Raw genomic sequence first — 27,608 nt, 5'->3', positions numbered from 1 at the left:
GATTCAGCTGGAAACAGTGGACATGCATTGTAGCAGACAGTGACTTCTCCCAGACAGTCAGATGTACAATAACCTTAAGTAAGTCATGTCTTCTTTCTCATTACTTGATTACAGGCTTTCTTAATTTGGTGGTGGTTTTTTTTCAGCACAGACTTCCATTATCTTTCAGCTTCTTGAGTCAGTGACTCTAAAGGACAAGAGGATACAGAAACAGGTCACTTCCCCTATCCCCAGGTTTCAGAATAGATAACAGGGTTTGCTGCTGCTACTATGTTGGTAGCTGGAAATGGGTGCACGAAGCAGCTGGGAAGAGTAGGCAGAGTTGGAGAAAGGAGGAGATGGCGACAAGGGCTCTCTTCCTGGGTATGAAACACTCCATGTTGTGGAGCCTCCAAGGAGGACAAACATTCAGCTTCTAAGGCCACATCTCTAAGGCCAGACCTCAAACTCTAAGGTTAGACATCTCAACACCAAACCTCTACAACTCTTTTACTAGTAAAGTAGCACTGAATGTTAAACATCTCATAGGCGATGCCAGTGCATTCCCTGGGGGAAATGGATATGAGAAGAATTACTCTGAAAAGAATTGTTGTGGATTTGTGTAGAGAATGTCACAAATGGCATAAACTGGCAAACTAGATATGTTCAAAACAGAAATGCTGAGTTTAGCTATGGCTGCTCAGGGATAAGCTCTAAGAAGCAGTGAACTAAGAAAATATGTCACCATTTCCACTTCAGACTCCAGAGAACAGAAGTAGCTACTCTCTGGGGTCAGAGCCAAGCTGTGTCTGCCAGCAGTACTATGTCCTTGGAGCACTGGGCTGCAAGTAGTAGTTTGTGGCCACCCAGGCCTCACAAAGCTGCAACAAACTGCAATATAGAAATTGCTTTTTTTTAAGTCTGCATGACGGGACACGGTGACTGTAGAAAAGAATGCTAGAGTGAGCCATCATGCCTATTTCTTAATTTTTCAAAATATGCTTTTTAGACTTTGCATTAATTTAAAAAAGGGGAGGAAGAAGCTTTATGTATGACACACATCCCCCCAGGCTGAGCACCGTGACTGAGCCCATACCCCTGTACAATAAACCCAGACTCTCTTTAGTCCATCCTTCTCAACTCCCAGACTTTGCATCCTGCCTGTGACTCTTTGTGCTAAACATAAACCGGCAGGCAGGAGGACCTGAGGAAGTCACCTGCCTCTTAAGCCTCCTGGCCTAGCTGAACGTGAGGCAACCTCCACCTCAGGTCTGAATTGCAGTGGAGGCACCAGTCTGCAGCTGGTAGAGGCTTCAACATGGGGAACTCTGCAAACCAAAATGGAAGTGCAGGTCCTTCCAGCACTAGGCAAAGCTGGAAAGCTGGCAGAAGACGCTGTTCTCCAAGGCTTCGGCATGCAAGCTCTCTTTTGGCAGTCAAAAACTTATCTTACTGATACCGGTTCATTTTTTGTGCCATTTCATTTTGTGCCATTTTCATGGTGCCACTTTTTCATGGCACAAGGATAGTAGGTGCCATTACATTTAACTACACTAATAAAGCAATGAACTGGGTGCTTAATGCTAAACACACAGTTCACCCCTCTAAGCATAAGTGCAGCTTTATGCATGCATTTAGTTTCCATTTGTTTAATTGTGATTATTCAGTAGGACTTCAACACATTAAAAGGTTAAAGAGCACACTGCTGAGTTGCAACCTTGAGCTGAAAGCTAGGCTTAGGACTCACTTAGAAACAAGTGTGATATCAACATCTTCCATCCCATTTGTGCATAACAGACAGCCACTCCTGCAGATTCAAAACAAATAACAATTTTCTCTCAAGGAAGCCCCAAGGAACAGCTTGAGTTGCCTTAGCAGACTGCATTCAAAAGGACCACACAATGCCAGCTTATTCTACTCCCATCTCAAGTTATCCCTTTAATGTGGTGTTACAAAGCACATTACTGAACACACATGACAAAAGAAAAACATTGCTATCAGTTCCTCCTAGTGCGAAAACAATGGGCTTCCTGTGCTTCAGCTCACATGACATGTATTTGAGCCACTTCAAAGAAACCGACAGTTTTACTGTGGGCCTATTCATCACATTCAGTGGGGTTTGAACGCAGACGTCCATGGGGTTTGTATTGAGTTTATTTGACAACCTCTCCAGAATTCATTTTTTCTTTCAATGCAGCTGTATAACTTATGTGTTCCCAGAACTAAAGCAGAGTATTGCCAGCTAACTCTTCTTTTAGCATCTTTATCACAGGACAGAAATTCAAGTTGCCATAATATTACTGAGGTTGTACAGAGAATGATTTGATTGCCTTAGATTAGATGGTCCGGTCAGGTAAGTAATTATGTTATACCCACCTAACAATAAAAAGATACAAAGAAGCATTTGTATAGTACAGCTTTTTACCTCAAATGTGTTCTTAAATATCTTTCTATCTGTAGCAAAATCAAATGCTTTCTGACCAAACTTAATGATTATTGTGGGTTCACGTTCTTCGATTAATGTGAAAATAATTGCTACTGTACCAAGCATAATAAAAAGTATTGAAAGATCTACCTCAGGTTAGAAACTAGGAGCTTTTCAGTTTTCCCTTTATTGCTTTTTTAAAAATATTTCTGCTGAAAGACATCATAAGAAATACTGATACAAGTATTCTTTGAAGTACATTCAACAGTAGGTTTTCAATAGCAATTCACATTTTAAAAGAATTAAAAGATTAAAATATTACTAATATTAAACATCTGTCCAGCATGATAAGCTAATTTAGTAATTTTATAGTATTGTGGGAACAAGAAAAATTGCTTTTGAGTGATAATTAGGCTCCATACATATTATGAGCAGAAGAAAAACAATTCACTGTAATCACAATTATTGCATTTTTGTGAAGGTTAGTCACACAACCTAAGAGCCGCAGTATTTTATTGCAGATCATATACCACTGTGAGATTGCTTTTAGTTCATTCCATATATACAAACCTCAGCATTCTCTCTATGCAGCGGAGCAGCAGACTGCATTGAAAAAAAGTTTAGAAACCTAGTCTCAGTGCTACTAATACAACACCTTTTACAGTCCTCCAAGAGATAAACAGACATTTAATTACCTGCCTGAAAAAGGAGCTGTAGTAAATAACACACACTTATTGAAGCACTTTCCACCTTATTCATAATCTAGCTACTTCAGCAGATGCAGGGCAAGTTCCCCTTACAAAGGGTGTTCCGATGTCTTACAACAGTTATTCTAATCATGCCATTAATATAGTCATTGTGACGTCTTTTAGAGCCACAGCAGACAAACCTACACAAAAAATGAACCCCGATTCCCATCTCTTCCCTTCTCCTATCTACGTTTCTGTGCCTATGAGCATACATCACAGAGGGAGCAACACTTTTTGCTACATCATCTTGAAGTCACACTGCAACCAAGTACAAAGGAGGCTTTCTCATGAGTTTAGAGATAAAAGAATAAATGACCCCCTTTGGATTTGGTGGCTGGATTTCACTTTCCTGCACACTCTCTTCAGAACGCCGAATAAGCTACTGTGTACCAGTGATGGAACAACGATCTACCTGCTCCCCTCTTCTGGTTTCCCATCTCCATCCTTCTTCTCTCCACCTTCTCATACAACTCCCACTAGGTTCAGACTAAGGTGCTGAGGTACATCCCCGCGGCTGTTTACCGGCAGGAGTGTCTGGCGCATGCATGAGCTCGCATGCATAGCTATTCTGGATTTCCTTCAACTGCGCATATGGAGTATGCTAGCAAATTATTAATAGCAATTATTGCCATTAAGTTATTTGTAGCTATATTGGAGTGGTTAATATTATTTAATTTAATTGCCGTTACTTCTTTGAATTCAGAATCTCGGACCTACAGCTTCCGAGTTCAGTTGCATCCTTACTTTCGACTGGACTTCGTTAAAAAAAAGTTATTAAACTCCAAAGGGTGCAAATTGAACCTGTCAGCAGCCCAGGATGCTGCCGTCGCGCCCCGCTGCCGGGGTCCCGGCTCCTCCCGCCGGCGGCTGCCCCGACACCGCAGCGCCGGGGCTGCGGCTGCTGCGTAGCCCCCGGCCGGGACCGGGACCGGGGCCGGGGCCGGGACCGGGACTGGGACCGGGGCTGGGGCCGGGCGGGAGAGAAGCAGCGCGGAGGAGCCCTGCTGCCGGGGCCGGGGCCGGGGCCGGCGCCGGCTCCGGCTCCGCCTCCGGCTCCGGCTGCTGCTGCCGCCGCCCCCGCAGGGCGCCTTCTCAGACATGTCCGCCAACTACATGCGGAGCTTCTCGGAGGGATGTGTGAGTACGCGGGGGCGGACCCGGAGCCGGACCCGGAGCCGGAGCCGGGAGCCGGGAGCCCGGAGCCGGGAGCGAGGGGTCCGGCCCCGAGCCGCCAGGGAGCCGCGCCCCGTCCCCCGTGCCGAGTACCGGGGAGCGGTGCTGGACGCCCGCCTTCAGCGGCCCGCTCGGCGGCAGGGCTTCCCGGGCGGGACGCGACGCGAGGCGACGCGACGCCCACCGAGGGAGGCCTGCCCGGGTGCTAGAAATGCCCCTTTGGGGAAGCTGAAATTTAATTTTCAAGACCAAGTACCGTGAGGTTTGATGATGGCGCGGCGGTCCTTATTTTGCCATCCCCTGACATCGTGCAAATCGATACAACAGCAAAACGAATGGACTTCCTTTCGGTCGAAGCGTTCAGCTCCGTCTGGTGCATTCTGCAACAGCAGAGTACGGATAAAGGCAGGGAAACAAATCAACTGATAAGGGCTACACAAGCGAATGTTTATATAAAATTAGTAGCAACAATAAAGTGTTCTAAGCCATTATTTTGTTAGAAGGCTACTGCAGCCTTCATAGGCAATCTCTCTCTCCTTTTAAAACAAGTAGAATAAAATAAATATTTGGATAATGAAAAAGAGCAAGTAGGCCTCCAACAATAATGCTGTTCATTTTGTTTTCATGTTGAATAACCCTGTGATTTGCAGCTCAGGCCACCAACAGTAATTGGCCAGTTCCACACTCTTTTCTTTGGCTCTGTTCGTATGTTTTTCCTTGGCGTTTTGGGCTTTGCTGTTTATGGAAATGAGGCCTTGCATTTCAGCTGTGACCTAGACAAAAGAGAGGTTAATCTTTTCTGTTACAATCAGTTCAGGCCTATAACTCCTCAGGTAATTCTCTTCTTTTATTGTAGAAGTCCAATGTTAAGAGAATAAACTGCAAAAACTAAACATAATTGTTCTATACAAGAAGTAGGAACTGATTGGGCTAATTATCACTTAGCTTTTTCATGAATATTTTCTTTTTAATAACCTTTCATCTGTGACTAAATATGGAGTTGTGCTTTCTATCCTTCATAACGACGACCCTCACATTTCAGAAACCAACTGAACTTTTCAAATTAAAACATAATAGTGATTTTTACCTTCATTGTCATCTAAGTGTTTAGACATTTGATATACATTAAAAACAGACTTGCAAAATGTTCCAGCGTGTGTGTGTGTGTTTTAGCTGTCCTGATGCAGTTGTAAATGATCTGACAACTACGTTTCTGCTACATTCTAGGTATTTTGGGCATTACAGCTGGTGATTGTGCTGGTACCTGGAGCCTTTTTTCACCTTTATGCTGCGTGTAAGAGCATCAAACAGGAAGATAATCTCCAAAAGTCATTCTACACTCATTTTTATATCTTCTCTGTTTTCTTAAGGATTATCCTTGAAGCTGTGGCTTTTTGGCTTCAGATTCAGCTGTTTGGTTTCAGAGTGAACGCAATCTACATGTGTGATGTGGGAGCACTTGAAAAAAAGTTTAACATTACCCCGTGCATGGTGCCAGAGCACTTTGAAAAGACAATTTTTCTTATTGCAACATACACAGTTACTGTGATTACAGTGGTCTTGTGTGTTGCCGAAATTTTTGAGATCTCATGTAGAAGGCTAGGTTTCCTAAAAACTCGGTGATTTCAATCACTCCTAGTCATTTACCACCCTGTCCACCTGTAGTTCTGTAACAACAATTTCAAGCTGTAACAAAAAACATCCCCTGCCCTCTATGCAGTGTTGCAGAAGAGAACCACACTGGTGATTACTGCTGCAGAGTAGTCATCTGACACTTACTTACTCCTCATCTAAAAACTACCACATTACATGAATAACCTTTGTTTCCATGTCAAGACCAAAGGCGGTAAGATTCACAAGAGTAACACGTTTTCGTGACCTGCCACATACAAATAGTTTTGCCTCCAGAGGAGTGTGTGTGTGTGTGTGTGTGTGTGAGAGGAGGAGGTTAATTATAAACATATTTTTATTCACAGCTTTTCTGAACACATGCAATTGGAGCTAATAAGTTTATTGACCTTACAGGAAAAACTGTTCCAAATTTCTTATATGTTCTCATGGCTTGAGAATTAATCAGTAACGGTGGATAATTTCTGGGTACCAGAAAGCATTCAAACATTTTCCCAAGCACTGCCACTGTTGCAACCTGCATCTCAGACCCCAGGGGCAGAATCTCCTGGTTAGGCTGTGGTGACAACACAACCATGGATACCAGCTTACTTTGGAGCAGTCCAGCTAGTGTCATCTGGTAGCTGTGAATCTCCTTTTAAAAGTGAAAGACTAGCACAATATTCTTTGTGCTGACTAGAATGCCTTAGCCTCATTATGTTTTGGCTTACAACGTAGAAGATTTTTACCAACTCTGAATGATCACATTTTGAAGGAGTAAAAGGGCTTTATGACTTAGTTTTGCATAAGAGGCTTAAAAGTGTCAAAAGAAAATCTCAGAGAAAAGCCTTTTCTGGGTCCAGTCATGCCTTGATTTCAGTGAGAATTTTGGTTGTGTGTCACTGCAGAATTGAGCCCACAGAATTTTTTGCGCTGTGTGTGTCATCTAACTTATTGCTCTGACTAAAGCTGCTAGAATAACAGTTAGAAAGAAGTCTGCATACTAAAATTATTCCATGCAATAAGTGTATTTGGATAGGTTACGTCTTGAACTTTATATAGGTATCAGATATTTTTGTGTGTGAGTTTCTTCTTAAGGACTAATAGACATCTTAAACTTAGAAGTGATTTCGTTCCTTGTGCTGAAGTAAGGTAATGAAAAAAAAAACAGATTTCAGAACTGGGAAGAAAGGAGGACGTAGTTTCCTGTACAAAATATATACAAATAGCAATCATAACAATTAGCTATTTGCCATTTGTTTTTCAAACACCCTCAAATTCCAGGAAAAAAAATGGAAGGTTTCTTCCTCTTTCATCATTTTCTACGGCTACTAAATTGAACAATTTCTGTTCTGAATCTCAATGAAACAAGAGACTCAGACTCATCACTACTTAACAGTGATCCAGGAACCAGCAAAGTCAAAAGAAATCTGTCAGCATCTTGGGATATAGTCTGAGGTCTGTAACACTGAAGGGAAGAACATCTCTGCATCTTGAATTAAGTTTAACTTATGTGAAAAAACATTCAGCATAAACGCATAAAAAATTGAGATCCCACTGACAGCATTTGTGTCCTTCCAGAAATATTTGCAAAATTCTGGAAAAAATACTACAAAAACTTTTAGCACCAACTGTTAGTTAAGCAGTCCCAGACAAGGTTGGGTTGTCAGAGCTTTGTAATCCTCGCCCACAAAAGTAGTCCTCATCTTATAAATGGAACTGCATGATTTAGGTGTCTTGGATTTGATTGATTCTGGGCCATTTAAATCAAAAGTGAGTCACAACCAGATATGTGATTTTTTAAATACGCTGTTCAAGAACAAAATCACAAATTTCCATACATTCACTGTATTAAAGCATTAATGTTATTTTTTTCCCTGTGGAAGTTATATGTTGTCTTAAATATATGTCCAGTTGTTCTTCTGTAGATTTCAAAACACTTCAGAAAGGTCAGAGGACTGCGAAAACCTCCAGCCTCTCAGGGGACTTCCATGTTTCCATGAAGACCCTTGCAGAGCCAGGACTGGCACAGGGCTGCCTGAGAACCCCTGGGGGGGGTCCAGGAGCTGGATTACCCACCACCATGCCCTTTGCCTTGGTGGTCAAAACCTGGAACATATTAAAACACGTTCTTCTTCCAAACGAGATACAATGCAGGTTTTTCCCACACTTCCTGTGAAATTACAATGGTCAAATTCCTCAGTTTCAGTTTTTCATTTAAAAACAAAATGTGCATTATTGCCTTTTAGTGCAAATGTTTTTCTGTGACCGATTCCGTCATTAGTTTCTGGAACAGGTTGATGGAGATATTATGTCCATGTAAAGAAACCATTTCCCCATGGTTATCAATACTTCTCCTTCCTACATTTGCCATTTGTTTTTCCTGGCACTCGTATTCTCAAGTGTCTCTAAACTTTTCTTTCTTTCAGTCTCCCAAACTCCCACCACTTTTATCCTCATTTACATTGGTTTCTATCAGCTTCCTTCCACCCTTACTCCCTCTGAGATTTATAATATGCCTGTATCCATCATTGTTGCACTGATTTTAGCTCAAATGCTTAGCAAATATTTGAGATGATCCTGAAGGCTTTCTTTGCCATTATGAAAGGAATTATATAATACTTGGGGATTCTTTGATTCAATTCTATTTCTTTACACAGCAAACATGAAGTCCTGTCTCCCAGAACACAGTAGGAGTAGTTTTGTTGCTTACATCAGGGTCATATTGTAAGTGCTTCTTCAACTTTTTCGTTGTTTTCCACCATACTCTAGCTGCCTCATTTTCACAGGCAGCACTCAAGCCAATCCCCAGCTCGATGCATTTGCAGTCAGTTTTGTCTCTAGCCAGACATCATGCCCATTTCAGTTCTCACTTAGCAAAGAGCCGTAATTACTCCCTCCATCATCTTCAGTGAAACAAGTAAGTGATGTGATTGCCTTCACATCAAAGGTATAGTTGCTCTGGGCCAGCCAACTTCTAGTACACCACCACAACATCCCAGTACTATAACCACTCCTTGTTCTGTTCCTTTCTTGGCTTCCTTTCTTCTTTTCAGCCATCATTTCCCTTCTGTTCTCTTTTACAGCACTCTCCCATGATAGCAATGAGACAATGCAGCCACCTCTCCTACCCCATGGCTCCCTCCAACACACATCTTTCTTTATGCCCTGGAGCATTGACATTCTCTTGCCTCGCAGACAGCCATTTTGAGACCAGGAAGAAGTCTGGCAACAAGGCCATTTAAAAGAAATTTAAAAATCATTTAACTATGCTGTCAGAATGAGAAGATGACTGACACTACAGTAATTTATATTGCAGTTTGTGAGATCCATTTGAAACCATTTTGCTTCAACAGTTCCCTTTTTTTTTGCTGTTCTTATCCCCTCTCAGCAAAACCGGAAATCCCTGGAGGTTCCTCTGAGAAAAAGTTATCTGGGAAGTGGTGATCCTGCGAGATGTACTTTCCAGGGCCGGCAGACTTGCTGACAGCTGCTGGGAAGCAGCCCAGTCCAGCAAAGCGCTGTTAGCCAGGCCATGGTAGCACAAGGCTTCTCCAGGGAGCAGCAGCGGGATGAAGGAAGGGCAGAGGCCCAGGACCAGAGTTGCAGTTCAGTGCTCGAGGGCCTCCCGGATGTCTGGTGAGCGTCAGGGCAGCCCAAGGGCAAGGTTTTTCAATCTGAAAATGGGTTTTACTTGCAGATCAACCTCCAGGGCGAAGGTCTGCATGGTTGTTTGGGCTGACGTGCCAAAGGAAAGGAGAGAGAAGGGCTGGTGAGGGCTTCGCCGCTCGGCCCCTGAGAGCTGGAACCAGGCCGCCATTCCCCCGGGCTGGGCCAGGAGAAGCCCCGGCCGCCCCGAGGTCTCCAGGCCCCTCCGCGCGGCGGCTGTGGGACACGTTTCAAACACTAACGAGCCAAGCAAGAGGCGCATGAGGCTGTTCGTCCCCGCGAACGGACGCACGGGCGGGCGGGCGGGCGGGCAGACAGACGGACGGACGGACGGACGGGCCAGTCTGCCCGGCCCCGCCCGGCTGCGGTGGCCCAAGGCCCGGTGAGGCCGCCCCGCCGCCCGCCTCCTCCCAATCAGCAGGGGGCGCTCTTCCCGGGCGCACCGCCAGGGGCGGCAGCCCGCCCACCGCGCAGGCGCCCCGGCGTCCCGTACCGGAAGCGGAAGCGGCCGGCGCCAGCCTGGGGAGGGAGAGCCGTTGTCGGCAGCCCGTTGTTGTCGCTGCCCGTCGCCGCCCGCGCGATGGCGGCCACGGCGCTTCCCCCGCTGCCGCCGCAGTTCAAGAGCATCCAGCACCATCTGCGAACCGCGCAGGAGCTGGACAAGCGCGAGCCGGTGGTGGCGTACTACTGTGAGTGAGGCGGCCGCAGCGCCGCCCCGCCCCGCCGGGCCCCGAGCCGGGCCCCGAGCCGGGCCCGGCCCGTCGCGTCCCGCCCCGCCGCCGCTCCCCGCGACTGGGGCCGCCACCACCCCCCGGCCACCAGGCCCCGCACCGGACGGAGCGTGCCCCCCGCTCTGTCCGCCCGGCTTGTCGGGTTGCGCCGAGTGCCCGTCGGATGGACGGAGAAGTGGGGGCGGGGGGAAGCCCCACCTCTTGGGGCGGTCCGGGCTGTTCGCGGTCTTCCCTGTCTGCCGCTTCAGCTGCAAGCCCCGACCCGTCTTTCACATGCTCTATTTTTGCAGAGTTAAGCCTCTCTGCAGTCGTAGGGCGTATGCCAGCAGCCTAAATACGTGCTTGTACGCATGTGTATAAAGTCAAGTTTGCTGTCTGTGTTGGGATAGTCCTAATAAGTATCGCAAAAAACTAACCTTCGAGAGTCTTTCTCCTGTTGATTAGACCTCCTTTCTGTCCTGTATCCGAGTAAGCAATTTGAATTTGAGAGTCTTTAATTCTTTCAAGTGTTCATTTTATTTTCTGTGAGGCTTTGTCACTTCTTCAGGGTTCTCTAAGGGGGAGAGTGGGTGGCTCTTTTTTTTGTTCGTTTCGTTGAAGTGAACACAGCAAAATCTTACTTGAAGTCTTTCAAATTAATATGTAAATTTGTCAAGCTACTTTATGGCTTCTAAGCTAGTGCTTGTCAGGGTGGTCTGTGAGCCTTTCTAAAAGTTAATTAAGTAACGCAAGCCTATTGTTAGTAGTCATAAATTCCTGTCACAGTTAATCACCACACCTGGAAAATTTCTAAGACTAGCTGATCACCAGAAATGTATGTTTATGTTGTTTTTTTTTCTTTTTATTGAGATGTGAGATGGTCATTTGGGGGTTTTACTTGGCAATAGCTTGTCTTCAAAGAGAGTTAAATAAAAAATAGAGGTAGAACTGGTAGTTTAATTTGTAAGGCAATCTTAAGTGTTGAAGGATGAACTCATGAAATTCCGGCTTCAGAAAGCTCTGAAAAAAACGTTAGCTCGGTGTCACAAGAATAATTTTCATTTTTTTGTGTTACACAGGAATACTGTGCTAATGTGGAAGAGTGCCACCAGAGAAGTGAGGTAGCCAGGTATTAGAATACTGGATGTTCTCAGTAGTACTTGCTCTTTTTTTGCTGGAAAAACAGGATAAATCTTATTTTGTGTGGTAGAAAGCACTAGCTAGGTCAAGTTGCACTGGGGTTTTTTTGTTGTTTTTTCTTTATTTCTTTGGGGGTTTTTAATCAGATATAACACCCTGTCTGGCTATACAATAAAAATACTAGCATTTAGTGTAGGTAACAGAATGCAAGTCTGTTTTAAAACAGGAATGTTTTGATGACTGATCTCTATTTTTCTTAATGTCTTTCCTATTCTGAAAGTCTTGGTGCACAGGGGAAAAAAAATCCACCTGTATTGAATAATTAGCATTTTCTGTAAAGTCTTTTGCATTCTCTGTCCTAAGTAGCCTGAAAATTTGCATATCATATGTTTTAATTTGAGTACTTCAGCACATCTGATTCATTACTGAGCATACTGCAGACGTATTCTAGAGATACTTTTCTCATTACATTATTACATAAAGTAAAAAGCAGCAACACCTCTTTTTCAAGACAGGTCTTGCTTGGATCTTTTGTTCTTTTAAATACACAAAGGAGAAGAATTAATTTTCTCTAGTGTTCCACTGATGACACGTATTTCCTTCCATGGTGGATGAGTTTGGATTGACTAAAATGCAGAATTCCTGTTTCATAGGATTTTTTTGTTTTCTTCTTTTAATTCTGGCTTTGAAGCAAAAATAAGGTTTATGAACCATTAATTTTGAACATTGTGGGTTTGGAACAATTATGTGGAATCCCAAAGTATTAATTATTAATATTGCTACTGTCAAAAAAAATGTACTGTATATGTTTCTAGCATGCTATGAATAATAGGGGCTTTCCTAAAAGGTAAGTTTTTTAAAGTGTAAGCCTGGGGATACAAAAAATTTTCAGGATACTTTTCAGATAATGTTTTGAACGCAACACAGATTTTATGTGGAGTTAAAGCAATTTTTCTCATTAGATGCTTCACTGAAAAGAGTGAAAATCTCTTTGTTGAGCCTTTGAAATGTGTTTTGGAGGAGCTGTATACATTTGCTATAATGTATTGTGTGGAAGGAATAGCGTGAGGAAAGCTTGGTGTGTGCTGGAACGTGTGCTGTTCTCTTCTGGTACTCCTCCGCTAGCCTTGTCTGCGGGCACCACGCATGTCCTGGGACCAGGAGGGTGGTGTGGCGCAGCAGCCAGCCAAGGGGACCCTGCGGTGAAACATCATGTGATGGGACAGTGCTGCGTGTTCTGTCTCAAGGCTGCTTGCACAGCCACCATGTGAGGGGGAGAGTCTGAATTTTGGTCATAAGACAGATGTAGCTATTGGTCTGAAGAATAGAGTAAGGTAGCTTTCCAATAGCTTTGGAATGTTGCCAGAAGTGCTTCATCCCTAGAAAAAAGCTTTGGTCCGAAGACTGATGTTTCCACGACACAGTGGTTTTCAGTATGGACATAATGTTTGCTAGGTTTTGATTTATGTGCATTTTGGTTCAATTCCACTTGTATATTTCTGATAAAAAGAGCTATGACACAAACTAATTTGAATATCAGAAGCAAGTAAACTCTGGTAAGAATGTGTTCACAACCTAAAATATTACTTTCTATGGCTTAGCAATAAAATTGTCAGGAGGAACTACTTACTGGTCATGATAGTATTTTTGTCTCTGATCAGCATCCACTGGTGCTAGAGGTGTGCTCTCAAAGCTGGAAATTTCAATGGCAGTTACGCATTTTATTTGCGTGCACCATTTTCAATTTTTTTCTCTTATGTTTTTTGGCTGTAGTTCATTTGAAGCATTAAACTAGCACAAACCAGCACTGCCACCTGAAGAGGATACTGTAGTCCTTCTCTTACCTCTCGTTCCCAACCCTAATGTGCTTCAGAAGCAAACATTGATGTAATTGTATGATGAAAACCAACAGTAAGCTATTTTTCAGCCAGGCCAATTCACTACCACTTAAACAGCTGTGCTCCCACACACACAGACAAAGAACAAGATACGGTGGCTTGGAGCGAAGACAGGACTCCTGCTTTTTTGATATTGCTGGCATATGTTGAAGTAAAGAAACTGTAATTCAATGAACATTAATCTCTGGTTTACAAAATATGGATAGCTACAGCAGGGATGATTTATATTTTTCAATGGCCACATAATTTTCCACATGAAAAATAAAACATTGAAGAACAACATTGATGCTCTTGTGTACCATAACATCACAGATGCTTTTTGTTGTGGTACTTGCTGGAAACACTGCAAACATTAAAAAATGGGTTTATTTCTGGTAGTCATGTGTATTCCTTACAAAGCCTTCATGCTTAAGTCCATTTTTAGGTATTCAAATTCAAAGCAGTATATAATCAGTAGCTTTATATGTTGTTTGTAAACCATTACTTTTTTTAGCACTAGCCACTGTTAGTAGATGGATATAAATGATTGAAGCAATAAAAATATATTTGCTTCCTGACAGTATGTACCTTCAATTTACTTGGTTGTAAAATTTGTTCTACTTAGAACATAGACTGTAGAGAAATAAAGAAATCAAGTTTATTTTTTAAGTTGTACAGGACGTGATCTCACAAAATAATTCTCCTTTTAAAGAGATTAGACATTTTATGGTTAATGTAAGTGTTCAGTACTGGGGTCATCTGCTACCTTCTTTTAAAATATTTACCTTCTCATACAATACTTCTCACATTTCATATTATTTTGTTAATCATTGTCATTAAGTATGTAGCTTTTTCAGGTTCAGTAAAGGTCAGCTGATTCAATAGGTGTAAGGGATGCCACATTCATTGCCTAGCAAAAGGAAAATAATTGATTGGTGGTCAATAAAATAACTTTCTCATGTTAAAAACTTACATGAGTCTGACTGCTTTGAGATGTTATTCTGCAAACACAAGGAGGCAGACTTTGATAAAAAAATCTGTGGCCTGTGTAATAACTAAAGAAATTATGTATGTAACTGTGCCACAGGCAGTTTGACTCAGAAGTTGTTTTTTGAAAAATTGCAAGGTTTGAGACGTAGTTCTGTCTTCTGAAAACTTCTGTTCTAGTGTTTAAAGCGAGACTTTCCTTCGTAGCTCTTGTTTCAGCCTTTCAGTAGTGTTGTTAAGCTCTTTTCAAAGATGATTGGTAGTTTATTTTATACTTCAGTACTTACTGGCCATTGATGTTCTAATTCAAAAGTATTGAGAATGCCAGTGAGTTGCCAGAAAAGCATTGAAGTTTTGTGATATATAACATCCTAACACACAACAGCGTTTGCATATCCAGTGAATGCAACATGAAAAATGATGATTCTAATAACTTCCCAAAAGCTGCACTGGAATCATTTTTTGCTTTACAGTCTGCTAAACATCAGAAAACATTCATGTGAGATCAGTAGACTTGATCTGTTTAAAAAAGGTATGAAGAAAATCTACAATTCTCAAATTCTTGAGATAGAAAAGCACCAGAGAAATCCTTCCAAAGGAGCTTACCATTGTGTTGACATTTCTGGTTTTGTGGGATCAAGCAGGAGAGAAAAGCAGAAGAGAAAATTTTTTTCCCACAACTAGTTGACAACCTCTTGAAACAAAAGTTGTTCAGCTTTTAACAGAAATAGCCATGTGACTGGCTTTTTACTTTGAAGTTTAGTCACACATCCATGAAACAAGCTTCTTGGTGCATACCAATTACAAGACTTTTTTTTTTTTTTATTTTATTTTTATTTTTTTAAAAAAAAGACACAAAAAATAAAGTTCATGGCCTGATTCAGAACCTGGGAAATATAGTTACTGTGTAATTTTAGAGCTGAAATACTGTTAATTTTTTACGGATCCTTCCTCAAAGCAGAGGACTAATAACAGACAGATATTTTAAATGAGCTTTTAATTTATTCAACTTTTTATTGTATCTTGATGCATTTTGAATGAATAATTTAGAAGTTGCATGTAATTCCAAAGTATTAATGGAAATAAAAGTAACTGGTATTTGCTGTATTTCACTGCAGAGGTTCTGCACATACTTACTGACTTCATTTAACTGGGACATTGTAGAATTGAAATGTGTAACATAATGTTCTTATGCCATTCCTTATCTAATAAGATCAAATTCCTGAGTTTTTCAGTTTAAATATTCATTTCCTTATACTAGTTTTATATAATCCATTTGTAAAAGTACATTTTCCGTATTCTCATATTGCTGGTGGCAGAAAACTGTTTTGTGTGCTACTAATACTACAAATTATTTAAAGCCTGTTATTAGAGATTATATACTGAAGAATAGATTTAATCTGTTCTTTACTCAGGATAAGTTAATTGAAATGGTCAGATATTTAAGAAGTAGATATCCATTTTGTAGTGTACTGCGAGACTTGTTTTGATTGTGCTATGAGTGTAAACTAAAAATATTTCTCAATTCCTTCCCCCCCCCCCCCCCCCGTGATTTCTGGTTTTTTCTGTCTTCAGTCTTAGCTTGTTTGCTCTGATTTGTTTCAAAGTTTTGTAAGTGGGAAAACTGTGCTCTTAAAACTCTGGTTTGTCTGTAGAGACAGGAAAATGGTGAGAAGTGATTGGAATATCGAAGATAAATACATAAACCCCACAGTCCTCAAAGCAAACTGTGGGTAGAAGCAAAAATTAAAGATGATGTTAACTATTGTGTAGTATTTTTGGCACCTGCTTTGATTACATAGGTAATATTTTAAAATAATCTGCTCTGACAGAGATAGGAATGAGAACATAAAATAGAAAAAGTGTACTTGAGAGATTGAAACTTTATTTCTGAGGTATGTGTATTTGTATAAAAGTCCTAATGTTCAACTGTATGGTGTAAAAATACTAACATGCGTTTTTCCACTGTATAATTCACAATTCTTTGGTGGATCTTTATTCAACTTGAATCTCTGGAAGTAGAATTAAGAGCTGTCTTTTCCTGCCTGAGGTTTGCTGCTGCTTCTGAAGAAGGGATGCATCAATATCAGCATTTCATTTTGCAGAATCACAGAATTGCTGAGGTTGAAGGGAACTTTGTACATCACCTTGTCCAATCCCCTGCTCAAAGCATGATCACTAGTGCAGGTTGGTCAGAACTATGTCCAGGCCGGTTTTGAATATCCTCAAGGATGGAGACTCCACAGCTGCTGGGAGCAACCTGTTCCAGTGTGTGATCATCCTCACAGTAGATTTTTCTTAAGTTTAAATGGGATTTCCTGTATTTCATTTTGTGCCCATTGCCTCTTGTCCTGTCACTGGGCACCACTGAGAAGGGTCTGGCTTTGTCTTCACTCCCCCTGCGCCCCTCCCCACATCATGTATTTATATGTGCATTGATAAGACCCTCTGAGCCTTCTCTTTTCAAGATGAAACAGTCGCAGCTCTCCACCTCTCCTGGTGTGACAGATGTTCCTAGCCCTTCATCAGCTTTGTGGCCCTTCCCATGTCTTTTGTATTGGGACCCAGTGTGCTCCAGGTGTGTCACACCAGTGCTGGGTAGAAGGGAAGGATCACCTCAACCTGCTGGCAGTGTTCCTCCTCATGGTCATGCCCATCTAGGGTGCTTTGGTTCACCTCACAGAGTAGTTTGAGAGCATGAAACAGGTTTCTTCCAGTTTAAACTAAACCAGAGGGTGTTACACAGGAGTGCTTCAGATCGTGCTGTAATCACTACAAGCTGTTTTATTGGAATGACTTGACCATAACTAATCCAGAGTACCTGCCTTCTCCTCCTTTTGCCCTCTTGAGATCTCAGTTACTATAAATCCTACAGTTAAGGTAGTTTTTCCTGTTTTAATTAGAAATATTTCATTTTCTTTATTAGACTATAGAGACAAGCTTTGAAAAATGCTCATAGTTTAAATATTGTGCAAAAGTTTATAAACCTATGAATTCCACATATAGATCTCTTACTCAAATTTTACAAGACCAAAATTTGTCCTTAAACCACACTGAAGAGTGGCAGTGTAGAATACGCAGTACTTTTCTAGGATTCATAATAAATATTATTAGATTACTTATTTTGTCATCTGACCGTAATAATTACCACTCTTGTTTGTTTTTGCAAATTTTGTTTCACCTATTTAGTTTGCAAGTTGCTATTCTTCAAACAACAGTGACTTCTAATGTAATTTACTATAACTTTCAGTAATTTTAAGTAAGAGACATTTTACTTAAGGTAGTTTTGACTTGACAAAGTTTGTCTAGCATGTAACATAACCTTGAAATATACTGTTATCAATCCATTTCCTTCTGTAGGATTTAGAATACTATAAAAGAATCTGAGGGGAAGAGGGGGTCATACTATCCACTTTGGTTTGAGTTTCTTATTTAAATTTGTGTGTAGCCTTCCTTCCCCCCACTTTTGCCTCAGATTTTTTTTTTCTTGCATTTCTCCTTAAACTAGTTTTACTTGAAAATAAATATTTAAAAGTAATTTGTTTTCTCTGGAATGTTTCAGATTTTGAACTGATGCTGTGAGCCTAATACTTATCTTGTCTTTTGCCAGTTTCCTTCAGCATCACATAATGAAGAGGAGGTATTAGGCCCTTTGAAGTTTGTTTGCCAGTGCTATTAAATCTATTTTTTAAAGTCTTTGAATTCAGACAATTTGGACTTAGCCATGTAGAAATACTATATATTTATGATCTGCATGCAGAAATTACATGAATGAAGTATGATACAGTAATATTCATGAAAGCAAGAATAATTAATTTTATTTTTATATGCAGATGAATTCTTTATGAAAATAGATTTGTAGTAGTTTGAGTACAATCCAATTTAATGTTTTTGTGTCCCTTGCTTCCTACATTTGTATTCCAGCTGTTGTCTTCCCATACCAAGCAGTTAACAAACATTTTTCTGTCAGTGGCTTGATAAAGGGAAGAGGAAGGTGTAGCATATGAATGAGCAATAACTTAGGGCCTGAAAAAGCTTTCATCTCTTAATCAGAATCAAAATATGGCTAAAGTTTATGGCAGTGCTTTTTTGATACTATTTCATGTCCATTTGTTACTATCAAATGTCAGAAATATTCCCACTCCTAATAATTCTTTTTCTATACTAGAGAATTAAATACATATGGGGAAAAAGAACTGTAATCTTTTGATCCTGTTAGACCAGGAAAAAGAAGGATGGATAGTAGGACAGAATTTAGAAGATAGAATCAACTTATTGTGCATGCTTGCTGGCTGGAATTTTTGTTCTTCAGTATTTTTACTTGGCACAGAGTTAGTTTAAAATGGGAGTGAGGGGAGTTTCAGTTGTTATCCAAACATAAATCTGGAATAACTTACTGTGTATTAGGAATGAATGCCTGGCACGTACTAAAGACAAAATGCTCGCTCTGAAATTGTGCTGTGTATTAGCAAAGGAAAAATAACATGGTATTACGTGACATAAAAGCAGAGAAGTTTCTGTAAAGCTCACTGTATAATTCCATCCAGCACACCCACACTTAGGATTTGCTGAACAAAGATTAAGGGCAACAAATCAAGACATAAATTTTGTAGTTGTCTTGGCAAAACATTTTTCTGAGAATGATTACTTGCCAAGTCTTTATGAATTTGAAGATAAATGTCCTGTCTGCAAACTGAGAGCAAACCATGTTTTAGTTAATAATTGGCAGAACAGTTCTGTCTTCACATGTAAAACATTACAAGTGACTTTAGCTCTACTTATAATATTAATTAATATTTAGACATTAGCTCTGTGTAGCATCTTTTACCTGCTTAGTGCTTTATGCATAGACTACTGTTGTTGGCCACACAAAAATCTTTTTTGCTACTTGATTTAGATAAAGAGGGCAAAAAAATAGGTTGTATCTGTTATGAAGCCAAGCGCATAAAACAAGCTTAAAAAGAACCAATAATTGCATTCATTTATTTGTTACCAGGTATTCCAGATCTTCATCACGAATAGTGAAGAGAGATGAGAATTACAGGTCACTTATTTCCAAGATTGTCTACATTCTTCAGATACTTCATTTAGGCTTTAAAAACTTGAAAACTTTTGCAGCTACAACGTATGGTTTTAGTTGTCTTTTTATATCAGAATTTTCAGAAGCTTGGTTTTTCACAGAGGAAATTTTTTATCAAAAGTTACCAAGCAAATGGCTCCTGTAAGTCTGGTTGTTTAGTTTTACAGTATATTACTGTGGTCATTAGGGACATGCACTTTAAACATTTTTCAATGTATAGAGAGAAGTTCTGAAAAGAAAACTCTGAAATAATTTTGATCTAAAATGGAATTTCAACTGTGGTATTTTTAAAAGGTGAAATAATGCAATTGTAATGCAGAACACTAAGAGGATTTCTTTCTATGGTATCCATACCATTCAGGAGATTAACTTCTAGTTATTAGAAATTGAACCACTTGCATTAAAGCAAAATTTTTGTGACTTAGCAAGCACAGTAATAATAAATTCCACTGCTTTTGCAATATTATAGAAACCAGAACAGCTGTATTTAAAGGAATGTAAATAATTACTGTTTTCTTTCAGATATAGGCTGGCAAAAAACTGAACTCATGTTACATTTGGCTGTCTCAGCAGAAGTGTTGGAGGTGGTAAACTTGCAGCCTCTTGCTTATGAGTTCTTTGCTACTGAAAACTCAGTAATGAAGTGAGTTTGCCCATTTGCTGCAAGTTAGACAGGAAAAGGACATGATAGATTTCCTTCACTAGATCAAAGCATGTCTTTCAGTTACTATTATGTATCCTTACCATAAGTAATATTTGTGTGATAATCTACACACAAAAGTAAAAGATAGGCAAGAGACTTCTGACACCTTGATTAGCAAAGGTAGTAGTATCCAAAACAACACAAACCAACATGGTCTTACAGATAGCCTTCATTTAGAATACTTGGGACATTTCAAAATTAGAGAGCAGAGAGAAGGATGACAAAAGATGCAGACTTGGAAAAACTTGTGTTTGGAGAGGAATTAAGATTCTTTGCCTTAGGAGTAAGATGTAATAATGATACACAAAAGTGTGAAGAGCAGAAGTGGTAGACGCTTTTTCCTGTTGTCTGTAATGAGGCAAGGGATTACTTGCATACTGCTCTTCATACAGGTAATTTCAAAAGCAAAATTTCAAAACACTAAAAGAGTATTATTTTTATTTCAGTAGTGTCTGTTGAGGCAAATACCAAATTATTTCACTTGCTGTCTACTTGGTAAGTTTGATGATTGTTGATGCAGGTTTTCAACCCCCAAGCCCCACTTTTGACTAGAGCAGCACTGACTAAAGCAGTAAGTGTGCCTAAACATACTTAACATTTTTTTTGTCACTGGTGAGTTTCAAACTGTGGAGAGTATACTTTGCTTCTGTATCTTCAGTTCTTCAGTTGAAACTGATGTTCCAGGAGATTTTGCCTGGTAAGGTATTGGTTTGCATTTTCTGATACTTCATTACAATCAGGTTGTTTTATCAATGGTATTTGAGTCAAGACTCCCTTTCAGTACCAAATGCTACTAGGTAGTGATGCTCTGTCAATAGTAGTTTTCACAAACATCATACTCTTTCTTGATTACCACTTACTTGAAAAAGAAGGAGTAGCTTTTGGTGTTACCTCAAGGATTGCCTCATCAGAGGCCTGTCTCTGGGCAAGTTTTGTTATGTAGTACTCCTTTTGAACATATTACTGTATGTGAAGAAGTGAGTATGCAAAAATTCTGAACTTTGAAAGGTAGACTCTCTTGTTAGTGTAGCTTAAGTGTGCTTTGACCTTTTACCAGTTAATAAGATCTTGCAGGAAATCTCCTTTCCAGTTTATATAGACATTGATACAAATTGGGGTTTGATGGCTAGATGTGGTAACTGTCTCTTACAGTCAGTTGTGTGGTACAGAGATGTAATTGCTGTGACAGGTGGAACACATTTAATCTTAGCTCAGGTGACAGTAATTGTCTGTAGGATGTCTCTGTTCGTAATACCTGTAGAGCTGCTGCTGCTAGAGCACCTTCATGTTTTCTTGACAGTCTGTATACGCTTTGGATAATAGTCCTTTGATCTTGAATGACCTGAGGACTCTTGGGCACCTTAGTCCCAGAGTCTTTTGTTAGCAGGAAAGTGTTGTTGGTATGGAACATTGCTTGATGTCACGCATAGTGTAAATTTGTATATAGACAAGAAAAACGTGTTTCTTATGTGTAACTGTTGTTCTTTGACCTGTGTTCTCTGTGTGTTCAAGACTCACTCTTCTGCATTTGTTCATTGGAGTGCCTGAAGAAGTCTTTGAGTTTTTCTCAGTCTCTGACATCCTAAGAGGGGTAAGGGCTGCCTTTTTAGGGCTGCCTACAAAGCATACAGATGTCATAGTCTTATAAATACACCCCTTTGGATATTATTCAGGAAAAAAATTGTCTTGCTTTCACTATTTAAATGGACATATTTACAATGAATGTGAAAAAAAGCCACAGAAGAGTAACAATTACAAATAAACAGATCTTTTAATGATTAAACTCATCCTCAAGACTAAAGAAATTTACTAGATTTCTATTTGTATGGAAACGGAGTTCTTTTTATATAAATGAGTTATGGAAGAGATATGAAGATGCATACTTCAGCAAGTAAGATAAATCTATATCCAGTAATGACAAAGGGTTTTCTGAATTTGTCACCCTAACTCATATCAGTCTAAAATTAATTTACTTTCCTCTGAAAATATCTGATATTTGCATGTATCAAAAAGAAATAACTGATCTAGATGGCCCATAGGCCTAGCATGCATTATGTTAATTCCTAAGTTCTACGTGATTAAATCATACCATGAAACGTGTGTTCAGGGAAGCTTACAATCAAGTGTGTACTTAAAAATCAGTTTAATTGAAGACTGTAAGCATTAACTTCTTATCATGTGATTATGGTATTTTAATCGGCAGTAGACTTAGAGTGCCTTAGATAAAAATCTCTATCTTTTTGTGTTTGGATTTCTTTGAAATGTAATTTTAACTTTACATGTGCTGGTTTCATAATATTTAATATTAATGTGTCAGCATCCTGAAGATGAATAAGGTGGGCTTAAGAGTACATATCAGTAATTAGCTTAGTATTAGTGTTGTTGCTTGATGAAATCTAATAGCATCGAACCTACATAGCAATTCTTGTTAAAAACATTTCTTTCGTTTGTCATGGTCAGTTGTTGTAGTTGTTCATAGCCTTTATTCATTCCTGAAGTTTTGCTCAGAGTAGATTTTTACTTGGTTGTTCTTTACTGAAAACTTGAATACGAAGGTGTTAGGTTGTTTTATAAATTGTAAATGTAGGAGTAGAGAGACATTGGAGATCACAAGTATTTTATTTATTATTTTGGGGTGTCTTTAAGTGGTTGGGCAACCCAACAGCTTTAACATTTAAAAATTTGTCAGCTTTGCAGTCCCAAATAAGGAATGTACACTTTGTCTGGTTTGAATAATCAATTGTATATGAAATGTGAAATACTACTTTTAAAATCCAGAAAAAAGAGTTAAATTGTGATGCTCACCAGCAGAACCTAGGTAAGTTTTGCAGAGAGATCTAATTTTATTAGACCAGCTGATAATAGGTGGAAAAGGCAGACTAGCTTTTGAGCATATAATGCTTTCTTCTGCAGCAAACATCAGGATAAGTGCAGTTTGAAACAACTGTGTTACATTCATGTTTACTGAGGTAATTTGAAGGGAAAAGGCTATCTCTAGTATATGAAGAGATGCTTGGAAGGAGAGAGATTGTAAAGCTGTGAAGCAAGTAAGCATCACTTGCAGAACTCTGTGTCCTGTATGGGCTATACCATAATTATTAGCTCATGATGGTATTTGGTAGAGTTACAGCTTTTAGTTCTTAAGCTCTGCATTTGAAAGTGTTTTGTAGGACTCCCTTGAGGGTCAGGAGTGAGAGTTAGTGGAATGGCTTTTTTGTGAAAAATGCTCTGCATTTGTTTACTGAATGTTTCTGCCCATTTCCCCTTCTCTGTGTGTCTTAATCCTAGTAAATATAGCTGTTTGTTTTTACCCACAATTTTCTGAAGCATGTAAAGTTCTGCCATGTCCGTATCTAAAATTCATAGATTTTTTGGTAGTAAAAATATACTTTTTAATCAGAAGATGCTAATCATTCATTTTCAAGCTCATATGAAAAACTGGCAACTTTACTTGCGGAGAAAGTTCAATAAAGTCTGTCTTGTCTGATTTAAAGATCAGGTTTGTGTCTTGTGTCTTTTGATACTATATGTATGCATATACATGGAGATAATAGATGCTTAATTCCATTTGTTAAAGTGGAGTTTTAAAGCTAACTGGTTCCTGCTACATAAAGTTCCATTTTTGAGATATACCCATACACTCTGTACATATATGTAAGTCATATGAAAATTAGTCATGTATAATTAGGGATAAAAATCTACTTGAAGTTCCTATTTGAGAGAGTTGCAAAGAAGGATGGAGGTTTTTTACAAAAGTACTTAACGTTGCGTAATAGTGATACAAGTATCAATCTGAAATCAGCAGGAATACTCATTGAGAAAAATAAAGCATAGATCTTCGAAAAATATCTCCTAGTATCTCTGCAAGACTGAACATACCTAGATTTCGCTGTCATTGCTGACTAGTGCTGCAGTAGTACGTTCTTAAACCACAAGATGAGTTTGTCTTTTAGATGTGTTGGGGGGGCATTGCTTTGTTTGCTTATGGGTTTTGCCTTAGATAACCACTTCTGGGGTTTTTTGTGTGTTTTGTCTCCTTTAAAGGTCGTTTGTATGCAATGCAAACAGGAATGAAGATTGATAGTAAAACCCCAGAATGCCGTAAATTTTTATCCAAGCTTATGGATCAGTTGGAAGCTGTAAGTAGAATTTATTACTCTCCTCTAAAATGATTCATGATGTTACTTTAATTTTTATTTAAGCTTCTGCAAATACTATCTTTTCTGTGTCATTGGTCATTGATGCAACTATTCTGTATGCAGGCATACTTTATGAATTTAAGTCGTATGTAATAAATTGGCAGACGCATTGAAAGGAGGTAAAGCTATATGTGTATATGGGTGTTTATATGGATGTTTATGTATGCATGCACAAACATAACTGAAATTTTATACAGCAGACATTTGCCATAAGATTTTGTTTAGACAACATGATTTACGATACTTTATTCATACGTATTCTCATGAGAAATCATAATTCATTATGAAATAAATCTAGGAGTTCTAGAATACCTTTTTTACTGATTTGGTTTTGTTTCCTTGAAGTCTGTGAGAGTTATTTTCACTGCTCTAGGACTGACTAGCCTAGTCCTTGGGCGCTTTTGAAATTTTTGCCGTGAACTGTTGTACCCAGGGATTTTTTAAAACATTTTCTGAAAGATCTAGACACTTTTGATTGTATCCTCTGTTAGAGATTGGGGTTCTTATACTTTGAATTTTTGTAAGCACAGTCTTACCTTTGTGGGTAGGAGATAGCTATGCCACGCTCTTCTGAGTGGACCTGACAGTATTAAAAAGCAAACAACCTTAAGAAGAACAGTTGAACAAAGAAAAGTCGAGTCATTGTACAGATGGTCAGTTTAAGTTCCAGGAGCTGTTTACGTTCATGTGCTGTAATTTTCAGTAGTCTTGAAGGAGGTAGTGTGTAGATTTCAAAGTTTAACTGCTCATTTGAAAGCAGAAAGTAACATTGAAAAATGAAGCAGCGGTTCTTTTTGTGTTCAGTATTAATGATTCCATCCAAAATCTAGCTGTAGCAATGCCTGAAGAGTTCATGTGAAACTAGTGCAACAGGCTTCAATTCTTCAGAAAAAAAAAGAAAGGTGAACCATTGCTGTGTTTTATCTCTGATTTTTAGCAATGGAAAATCCAGTGTACAGTGACTTCTTGATGTGTTATTTCATCAAATTTTGACATCTCTAATGGGTCTGGTTTTCATCTTCAAAAGGGAAGAGAGGTGGCAGGAGAGATGAGATTAAAACTTTAAAGGATTTTGCTCTTCATTTCCTAAAAATTTTTTAAATTTATTGGACCCCTTGTGGTACTGCAGCAACTAATCTGTCTGCAGTGTTCAGTTGCCCCTTTTGTTTCAAATTTGAAAAGACTAGAAAAGCAGCAAAACCCCATGGTTTCATCTTTCAGTTGCTGGTAAGATTGACAGCTGATCAGTGACAACTGATTCTCAGGTATTGAAGTTCCTTCTATGTAGTCAAGTGGTGGAAGGGTGGAGAGACTACTTCTAGACAGGTCTAATACAGCACATTTGGGTCTAGGAAGTTTGGGTATATTGACAAGTTGGACCTCTGCAGTAATTTAATAGCAGCCATTTTCAGTCTGCCCTTAACCAGCAGGGGGGGGGCACAAAGGGGTGCTGCAGGTCTGCGCTAAATGTTTCTCACAGCTTTCTGTGTGTTGCCACAGTTGATTATTTTAGAGGTTAAGACAGAAGCTCATAAACAATCCTGAACTTTATAGTAGCAAAGAATAAAACAGTGTAGATATATCTGGAAATTACCAGATGTGTTCTTTGCAAGAAACTTAATAATATTCCAATTATATGAATTAATTAAACACAGTGATTTTGTATCCCAAATGCATGTTTCTGTCACTTTTACATATGATTGTGGTGTTGTGCTTTTACAATACGTAACTTTTATTTAAATGTTTTTAGTAAAATTAAACCAAATTTGCTTGATTTTAGGTTCAAATTATGAATCATCATTTAAAACATCAGTACCGCTGTGCAGAATCACAGATTGTGTGAAGGGTGATTTCACAAGTAAAAAACTTGGTTAATTTTAATAGTTTTAGAGTTGTATGTAACTGAGTGTCTTTTGTGCATTTGAAATAATGTCCATTGAATATCAGATCAAGTATAGTAATAAGTTATTTTCTGAGTGTAAGGTACGTATATAGGTTGGTGAAATAGAAATATAAACCATTTTCTTCCTCAGTTAGCTTCAGTGTTTCATTTCAGTATTAATTCTTGCAACTTAGAAATTGTGGTACACTCACAAGAAAAACAATTACACTTTGTAAAACAAATACTTTTTGAAAACTACGTAGAGTATGAGTTTGACAAAAGTCTTCAAATTTCAGGTTCTATTTGGAAAGTTTATATTACACTACTGAAATCAAGGAACTTTTCTGGCAACATTCTATGTATTAAAGAGTTGGCAGCAATCTAAAAAATATGGAAATGTAGCCTGTGTGATTAAATTTTCTCCACACGCACAGTGAAACATAACTGTTATTCACAGATTGTTTTTAAATCTTTTGGCAAAATAAAGGCTGCAGGTTAGTATCATGCAGTGTTCCTGTTTTTGTTCTCTAAGGATAACCTGAGATTTCCTTATGTGTGAACAGTAAGCCTATTCAGAAGCTGTAAATCCACCTGTTGTAACTGTTAGAGGGTTATTTGCTTTACTGATTTTTATTAGGAAACCTGACAATTCTTGTATTCTTAATATCTTTGAAAAGAGGTCTTTGAATTGCAGTACACTGCTTAAACTGAAAATTCCAGTAAATCCATAGGTCACTAGACTGGTGAAGGTAAGGCTCAGGCACTTTGAAAGATGTAATGAACTGCAGTGAAATAACTTTACAAGAGAAGATACATGATCATGCTGACCTAAAGTACCTTTATAAAGCATGCATTACTTTATCAATTGAACTGTGTTGAATCCTGGCACAGGTATCAGAGTGCTTGGTGTTTCAGATAGTAAGGGGAAAAATATCTGTAGCTATTCCTTCACAATATTGTAGTTGTGTTTATTGTTGACTTTTTCTTTTAGTTTGGTTTGTGGGGTTTTTTAAGTATTTTGTGATTGAAGAGGGTATTCAGAGCTACTTATTCATAACATTTCTCTCTCCAAAAGAATGTGCTTCCTCTTTAGCATGCTGCTTTTAGTGTTTGTTATGTTAGAAGTCGGAGATTTGTGAAATAGTTAAAGTGTATGTTGTTTCTTTTTTAAATTGTACTTGGCTTTGTCTAAATCAGCAGCTTCTTGTATTTGAATTAGACTGCAGAATTGCTAAGGTCTAATAAGGTAATTAATGGGTTTTTTTTCAACTTTTTTCAGATGAAAAAGCAATTTGGTGATAATGAAGCAATTACTCAGGAAATTGTTGGTTCTGCTCATGTGGAGAATTACGCTTTGAAAATGTTTTTGTATGCAGACAACGAAGACAGAGCTGGGCAATTTCATAAGTAGGTGAAAATCTTTGTTA

The 27,608-nt window shown here is 39.1% G+C and overlaps 1 protein-coding gene across 2 annotated transcripts in view; it reads left to right on the top strand.

Annotated features, from left to right (window-relative positions):
* Nucleotides 1-10,091: 10,091 nt before the first annotated feature.
* VTA1 (vesicle trafficking 1) overlaps nt 10,092-27,608 on the top strand; it is a 41,375-nt gene continuing 23,858 nt past the window's right edge. The window contains exons 1-3 of one of the 2 annotated variants that reach the window (XM_069787166.1): nt 10,092-10,292; nt 24,145-24,239; nt 27,461-27,588. In XM_069787166.1, coding sequence (XP_069643267.1) covers nt 10,184-10,292; nt 24,145-24,239; nt 27,461-27,588 — 332 coding nt within the window. In that variant the 5' untranslated portion in view covers nt 10,092-10,183. The remainder of the gene's footprint in view (nt 10,293-24,144; nt 24,240-27,460; nt 27,589-27,608) is intronic. The other variant, XM_069787167.1, reaches the window with a different exon arrangement.

The sequence above is a fragment of the Haliaeetus albicilla genome, chromosome 7, assembly GCF_947461875.1.
Source record: "Haliaeetus albicilla chromosome 7, bHalAlb1.1, whole genome shotgun sequence".
NCBI classification, from domain to species: domain Eukaryota; kingdom Metazoa; phylum Chordata; class Aves; order Accipitriformes; family Accipitridae; genus Haliaeetus; species Haliaeetus albicilla.
This window is presented reverse-complemented; position numbering and strand designations above follow the sequence as displayed.